Source organism: Sinocyclocheilus rhinocerous, unplaced genomic scaffold (genome assembly GCF_001515625.1).
Source record: "Sinocyclocheilus rhinocerous isolate Xijiao unplaced genomic scaffold, SAMN03320098_v1.1 scaffold308, whole genome shotgun sequence".
Lineage (NCBI taxonomy): Eukaryota > Metazoa > Chordata > Actinopteri > Cypriniformes > Cyprinidae > Sinocyclocheilus > Sinocyclocheilus rhinocerous.
This window is the reverse complement of record NW_015664994.1, coordinates 633,505-642,021: the sequence shown is the minus strand read 5'-3', so window position 1 is coordinate 642,021 and position 8,517 is coordinate 633,505. Positions and strand designations below refer to the sequence as shown.

At 41.6% G+C, this 8,517-nt stretch overlaps 1 protein-coding gene across 1 annotated transcript in view; it reads right to left on the bottom strand.

The window, feature by feature from the left end:
* LOC107730646 (uncharacterized) overlaps window positions 1–4,086 on the bottom strand; it is a 45,770-nt gene extending 41,684 nt beyond the window's left edge. The window contains exon 1 of the mRNA XM_016541509.1: window positions 3,982–4,086. Within this exon, the coding sequence (XP_016396995.1) occupies window positions 3,982–4,086 (105 nt within the window). The remainder of the gene's footprint in view (window positions 1–3,981) is intronic.
* Window positions 4,087–8,517: the final 4,431 nt, after the last annotated feature.

Genomic DNA, 8,517 nt, shown 5'->3' with positions numbered 1-8,517 from the left:
GGGGTGTATTCCAGAAAGCGGGTTTTGTTGGAAACTCAGAGTTTGTTAAGCACAGAAAAGGGAAACTCAGTGTTTTCGGTTCCAATAAAAGACAAAACTAAACCTCTCGGTAACCATCCATAGTAACTTGCTCTGTGAACCTAACCTGGTCGGGAGCAGGTTTTCTTCGGTAAACCCAGAGTTTATTTCGGTCTCCTCCCCCTTTTTAAAGCGTAAGCGATGTTTAAATACCTCATTCATTCATTCATTCATTCATTCATTCATTCTGCAAAAATGCTTTTATTGCCGAGATGTTTGCCTTATTTCAAGTACAAATATCTAAAAATTCTTAAATCATGATGCATTTTCTATATAAAAATAAAATACAATATATTTAGTCTTGTTTCCTGGGGGAAATAAAATGATCTGCCAGTGGGGTAAGAAAAATAATCTTAATGCAAATGGAAACAAGATTATTTTTCTCACTGCACCACTTTAATTTTCATCATGCAGCCACTGTAAATGTGACAAAAATGGCATGTCTTTTTACATGGGATCCTGTAGATGAGGAGGCTGCATTCATTCGTGGGGATTTACATCAGGAGAGGATTTAATTTAATTTGATTTAATTTATTTATTTTGCCATGTCCACATCCATATTTATTTGAACGGTACCATTTTTAAATGCCGTTCACTTGATAACATCTTTTTGCGACCTCTAAGTAACCTAATAATTAGAATTTCCATTAGGATTTCCAGTGTGGTTGGATGCATTGATTACACACATATTCTCACCTTCCAAAAAAAAAGATGATTACTGTATGGAATGGAAGGATGCCAGATGGAAGGGTAGTGCAAGATATATGCCGTAACCACCACCACAGCTGTTAAATAAACAAAGTATCCACAATTTATTTGGTCATCTTTATGTTCTACAAATACAAAAGTAACACATTATTATTTTCCCTGTTGGATTTTAATATTGGTATTGTGGCCATCTCCTCTTCATCTGTCAGTGGTGCTGGTGCAGGTTCTCCTCCCACTTTATGAGTCTCTGCCTTCCTGCTGTTGGCTTCTGAATAGAAGTCAAATATTTTTCATTACCGTAATTAAGAAATGTTGGATTAGAGAACATTTAATTGTGTGAAAAAGCATTAGACTATGTGGGAAAAGCTGCTGCACATTGAAATAGATATACATTGAATGATATTTATTGAATGTAAAATATTTGTAAAGTCATGTAATGTTAGCCTACACCCATTTCACGCTTGCAGCTTTACCTGATTTAATTATGTTTTTGTTTTGTTTTGTTTTTCTGCTGCCACATTTTTTTCTTTTTTTGTCCGTGGGATACCACGAAAGTGAATATTAGTTCAATATATTACTTTTCTGCCAGTTTTCACCTCTGATAACATTGATTAAGAATTAAAGTTACATATTCCGTAGTATGCGGAAGTATTTTTGGCGGGAGCTGTTGCCATGGTGAATCGTAATTTCGGAGCTCCATTGATCATGGCTTTTAACAGTCGTGGTGCACACGCTAAACTCAGAGTCGACCTACTCAGAGTGGATTAAACTAACTCTGTTCAGCTGTTCTGAAACCGAAAACTTTCCCATCTCAGGGTAAGTCAACTCAGAGTTCAAGTTTTAACTCTGAGTTTGTTGAACCTGCTTTCTAGAATACACCCCAGGTTTTCACATGGTGTATTTTATATTGATAACTCTTATGTTTGATGCATTTTTGAAAATGGGTTTGGTCTGTTGCAGTTTCACACATTTTTGTCATTAAACCTGAAAATGTAGCTATTGTCATGGTACTGGAGAGTGATGAGGCGAGGACTCAAATGCTGGAGAATAATGGGTATTTTTAATAATAAAAAGAAACAAAACAGACACAAACTACCCCGAGGTAAACTAAAACCAGGCATGAAGGCAAGAACAGGTAGAACTAGCCCAATACCAGAAACACATAGACACATTTGACTACATACGACAATGAAGAAGCAGAGGACTGAACGCACAAGGAGAATAAATAGGGAGACAAACAAAGAGGGTAACGAGGGAGACACAGGTGGAGTAACTTAAACAATAATGAGGTGACAAGATGGGAGGGGACAGACAATAAGACAGGAGAGAGCACATGGCACCAAACAAACACAACACAAGCCATGTGCTCACAAAAATCCACAGGAGTGCCCTCTGGTGGCCCTCTTGGGCAGTCCAGCTGCAGACCGTGACAGCTATAAATTGCTTGTTTAAATTCATATCTGCTGAATACAAATACGTACAATTTTTTAAACAGTGGGTGAGTAGATCACGCCATTATTTTATGTTGCTTTATAAAAGCCTCACTTAGCGAAACAGAAGTGCAGATAAAGCTTAATGCAGGCATCTAATTTTGCAGGTTTGAATTCATCCCAAACATCAGTCCTTCTCTCCACACTGGTGTGGCGGTAAGCCCAGATGCTTTCTGCACTTCAAAGCTGTTAAGACCTGGCTTTCTGACTGTGTGTAAAACAAAGGAGCTTTACTACCTCTGCCTTTAAGCTTTTGAGGGGCACGAAAAAACAAAAACAAACAAAAAAAACTCAATATCACCTCTAAGAAAAGATTCAGGAATAACACATTAAACAACAAAGACGAAAAACACTCCCAAAAGTGTTTCAAACTTCCTTCACTGCTCTTCTTAAAGTTCTTGAAAAGACTGTTGAATAGCTAAAGGAACAAGCGTGAAGCTGAGCGAGAGAGAGTTGGGGTGGGAAACGGATGAGGCCTGTCTTATCGTCTGCCAGAGTGGCTTAGATTAGCGGGGAGCAGGACATAGAATGAGGAGTGGGAGAAGAAGAAAAAAACACAAAAACTGCTGGGCGATATTAAAACAGACAGTTGCATTAGCCTACTAATAAGATGAAACAGTGCAATACTGAAAAAAAAGGTAGAACTCCCTTTCGTGCTTTCTTGGATTCTATATTTTCTTATTGCAGAAATAAGAAGCGCAGGTTTTTCATCTAAATTCTCTCACCAGTATCCAATAGCAGGTAACTGATAACAGGGAGTTGAAGGACTCCATTATGACATGTCATAGGTTTAACTAGCAGCATATTAATTATAGCTTTTTTGCATCAGCCGTAGCCAGAGCCAGGGCAAATAAAATAAGCCCTGAACTTTTGACTATTCCCACCAGACTTCATCGTTATCAGCACTGTGTCGAACCGCCCAAAGCAGTCCTGTCGGCAAACGACTGCTGAATGTGTTCTGTCCGAGTGGGGTTTATGATTTATGAGGCTTGTGCGGGCTAATCACCGCAGGAGATGTAGAGGAGCATCATCGTGAGAAACTCCTGCACACTTGCGTTCGGCTCCACTGACTGCAGGATGTTGTGATTCATAGGAAGCATGTCAAATTCCTTTCATCATGCCTGTCCTTTTCTCTCTATTTCGCTCTAATTTTCACTCTCTAAGAAGAACACACCCATTTTTTTTTTTTTTTTTTTTACAGTCAGTTTTATGTGGACACATTAGTCTTTCTAGGGAATTGTGGTCTTGGTGGGCCAAAGGGCAATTTTTGTAAGCAACATATTTCACTGTAGTAGTACTATACATGTTTTGCTAGAGCCTTGTTGTATGTTTATGTGGAGAACTCTTATGAGGATAGTCAAAAAATGAAAAGTATCTCATATTTACTCCCCCTCATGTCAAAAAAAAAAGGTCATACAGGTTTGGAATGACTTTAAGGTGAGTATGTGATAACATCTCTAGGTTACGTATGTAACCATGGTTCCCCGAGGGAACAAGATGCTGACAAATGTCCTGCAAGGCCACACCCAAGTTGAAAACCTTGGAGGCCGCCATACTCCTGGTCGAGTGCGCTCTGACACCCATAGGTGACGGGAGGCCAGAGGACTCGTAGGCTAGTCAGATGGCCTCGACTATCCACCTACTCATAGTCCGCTTGGTTGCCGGAAATCCTTTCTTTGGCGGACCAAAGCAAACAAACAGCAACTCCTTCCCACAGACCCTGGGCAGAGTGGCCACTCATGACCGCCCCCCAGCCCGTGAGAGAGGCATCTGTTGTTAGCGTTACAAGACGACAAGGAGCCCCTAACATTGGGACTTGAACTAGGAACCAACGTTTCTTCCATATGTCCAAGGCTCGTAAGCATCGCCGCGTGACCTTGATCATGTGAAGAGGATTCCCCCTCGGGGAAAATCCCTTGGTCCTGAGCCACCACTGCAAGGGTCTCATGTACAGCAGGCCAAAAGGTATACCGTTGGACGCCGCTGCCATCAAACCCAACAGCCTCTGATACTGTTTGACAGTGAGTGACTGGCCTTCTCTTACTCTCGCGACTGTCGTGAGGATTGACTCGATTCGAGCAGGAGACAGACGTGCCTGCATCGACTTTGAGTCCCACACCACGCCTAAATAAGTGGTTCTCTGTAGTGGAGAAAGTACACTCTTCTTGGCGTTTAGTCTTAACCCCAGCTCTCTCATATGGGCGAGGACGACATCTCGATGCCGAGCCGCCATCTGCTCCGATTGAGCTAGTATTAACCAATCGTCGATATAATTGAGTATGCGGATGCCCTGGAGTCGCAAAGGAGCCAGAGCTGCATCCACACACTTCGTGAAAATGCGGGGTGAGAGTGACAGGCCAAAGGGAAGAACTCGATTTTGGTATGCTTCGCCCCCGAAAGCAAACCTCAGGAAATTCCAGTGTTGAGGAAGGATGGAAACATGGAAATAAGCGTCTTTGAGATCTATCGTAACAAACCAGTCCTCGGACTGGATTTGAGATACTATCTGCTTGATAGTGAGCATCTTGAACCGAAGCCGTTTGATAGCGCGGTTCAGAAGACGGAGATCTAAAATCGGACGCAACCCCCCATCCTTCTTCGGAACGATGAAGTAACGGCTGTAGAACCCGGACGCTCTCTCGAGAGGAGGAACACGTTCTATGGCCCCCTTCCTCAAGAGAGTATCTACTTCTTGTTCAATTACCAGAGCCTGCTCGGGGCCCACTAGTGTGGGAATGACCACGTTGTAACGAGGAGGACGAGAACCGAACTGGATTCTGCAGCCTTTCTCTACAACCTGCAGGACCCATTTTGATATATTTGGCAGAAGTTCCCACGCTGCCAGAAAATCTACTAAGGGAACCAGCGGATGACCGGCAGGGAACAACCGACCTGACTGCTGTAGCCTCTTCACTTGAGGGGGCGAGCTCTCCCGTGCCGTACCGTCGCCGGGCGGCAGCTGGGAATTTTGCTCGTCGGAGCCCACTGAGCCCTGAAGCACCGAGGGTGGCAGGGGTATCAATGAACCTCCGTGAGGGCATTGAGGGAACAACCGACCTGTCTGCTGTAGCCTTTTCACTTGAGGGGCGAGCTCTCCCGTGCCGTACCGTTGCCGTGCCGCAGCTGGGATTTTCGCTCGTCGGAGCTCACTGAGCCCTGAAGCACCGAGGGTGGCAGGGGTATCAATGAACCTCCATGAGGTATATGCTTGTGCGGACAGACAACAGTAAATAGATAGACACATACACAGAGCGCTACTGAAGAGCAGAAGCTGGTTTGCGCTCTGCCGGATGCACTTTTATACTTTCTGGTTCTTACGTCACCCCGCTCGTGACGTCTCGCTATTCCATTGGGCTGATTTGATACGTGCTTCAGAACGCGGTCACGCAGGGGCATTCCCAAAGCGATCTCGACGCAGCTCGAGTTCCTGAAGGGGAACAGAATTTTCATTTATAGGTTAACTTTCCCTTCAAAAGACTAAAAAGATAGTAGTTCGACTATCAATAGTTGTTTGTTTATAGTTGTTGGGACTCTGCATATACTTGTGTCAATGTTGTCATGATGTACTTTTCTTGCAACTTTAGAGTAATTAGTCACGTGTCATTTATGGCTCAGCTGATTGGCTCAAAACAAAGATGGCAACTGAGCAACTGCAACTGAAATGAATGGGAATGCTAAGCTTTTCTCGATATTATAGGTACTCATATATTAAAGTAACCATAACATTTGCATGGAATCTGTGCTTGAAATCTACGTTTCAAATTAGTACTCTGTAGCAACTACAATTACATGTCTCCAAAGGAAGCAATTAAGCATAATTATATTATTGTATCTAATATGAGCTCACATAAGGACTCGGGCAGTTGAACAGCAGGGACAACATTCAAGGAAACAGCCAAATTATCCCTTTGACAATTACAAAATTGTCCGTATTACCAGATCTAAATACCATTGACCCATTATTTGGATTTCTGGAACACTGAGTGTAAGACAGATAATTGCTTTTTCCTCTCAGAAAAATGGGACCTTTTTATTTTTGAGAGCAGCCAGAAATGAGTGGCCATGCTCCTTTTTAAATGTAATGAATGTAAATTCACATTTATTTCTATTCATATCTATAGCTTTATCAATGGAGACTGGTTCTTTTCAAAAGGGAAAAAGCACGGGTGTCAGTTATCTATGGCAAAATGTACTTTGATCTATTTATTTAGTTTGTTTTGTATGTTGCTTCTATAGTCTATAGTCTATGCTTAGACTATAGAGCACACCTTTCTCTATATTTCAGAGAAAGGTGTGCTCTACTTTTACTCATGACTGCCATATTTTGATTACATTTTTGGGGAAGCTATGCTTCTCATGTAAAGAAATCATCATTGAACAAATATATATATGTGTGTGTGAGTGTGTGTGTGCATATCGCATGTTGTTTGTACATGTTTGATGTGTGTTTCCACTCAGATGAAGCACCATGATGTTCACAGGTTGCAGAAAGAAATAAGCCAGATTTCATGAATCACATGGGGTGAACACACATTTCAGTAGAAGTGTTTGTAAGCTTTCAGCAAGTAGAGAAAGCGGGAACCGAAGAGATCTGAACCTTCAATTACTTCCCTCCTCAGGGGCTGCATGGGGATTGGGAAACAGGGTGATGAGAAGAGAGAGAGAGAGAGAGAGAAAAAGAGAGAGACAGAAGCAGTTGTATAATGATAAAGGGGAAAAGAAAGTAACTCTCCACTGACAGATTGCACAGGCTGCATTCGTACCCCTGCCGTGCATGCTGCTCTGGCAGTGTGAGAGGAATCTTAACATGGGGAAATTTACAATATTGAGGGACACACTTTCTTTCCTCCTGCTTCTCCATTTTGCCTGTTTAAGTGCAACCCCGATGCTGGGGATGCTCTGACTGCCTGCAGCTGCCATCATACCCTCCATTTTCTCAAAGTCTGTCTCTGGTTAAAGGCTTTTGGACAGACAGGGGAGATAGATAATGGTTAAAGCTGTCACACACTAATAGTCCAGGCATGTTTCACTCATGTCACTTCTAAGCATATGAGCCCTCTGATCTGATTTTAGCAAATGGCTGCAATATAACAAAGAGTGAAAAATTTAAGGGGGTCTGAATACTTTCCGTACCCACTGTATATATACTACTAAAAGACAAGACTTGTTTGGCACCTGGTTGTTGCAAAATGAAATTGTTCCATTATTACAATTGCATAAGTACTTTAAGCTATGCTGATTGTTCATCAAACGAGCGGCTGATAAGTGGAGTATATTGAGGCAGAAATTACCCTCTCAACCACGTAAGTACTTCTGAGGAACCTTGTTTAATGAAACCTCCACTTTACATAACCAAATAATTGGCCTATGCAAGTGGACCTGTTTTGAAAGCACTCAGGGTTCCAGTGCATACAGTACACAAGACCAGAGACCAGTAAGTATACAATCATCTTCTGGATTTAATTCAACCAAATGACACAGACAACAGTAGAAACACTCGGAAATTCAGTAATCAATTCACCATTCTATGACTAAAGCAGCTGGGGGCCAGACAAAGACGTCACTGGTAACAGTGTGATGCACATACTGCCTCAGTATCCCTCAAGCTCTCATAAAGATGTGGAAAGTTTACTTTGTTATTAGTTTTCTGGTGGAAATGTCACTGAATGCTCCATTTAAAATGAAAAGATTTAAACATTGGTCTGTATAGGATAATGCATCTAGTTGAGAAACGCTCAAAATGTTGCCTCAATAAATAATAGGTAACGTTTAAAGATTCGAAAGGTATAACTCAGAGCATTATTAGCACAGATTTATAAGTAAACTAACTCAAATATTTTAAAGGTATGCATTTCTGGAATGGTAATCACAAAACGTTTGGATGTCCATATATCTGGTGGTCTGAGAAAGCATTTGGATTACAGATTTCCACTTCCTTTGCATGTTTCTCTAACAGAATGGTTTTATATAATAGAGGCTAGACAAGGGAAACCTGCGAAAAAAAACAAAAACAAACGTTTTTTAATTATTTAATGGATTTTTTTTTGTTGTTGGTGGTGGTAATTTGATTCAAGACACTAGCACAGCTTAACCGGGTCTATTGAGTGTAAATTGCACATATATTGAAACTTTCCATCATGTAATCAGCACAAAGAATCTATAGGCACATAATGGCACAATCCAGGGGTGTCCAATCCTACTCCTCGAGGAACAATGTCTTGCAGAATTTCTAGTGATCATG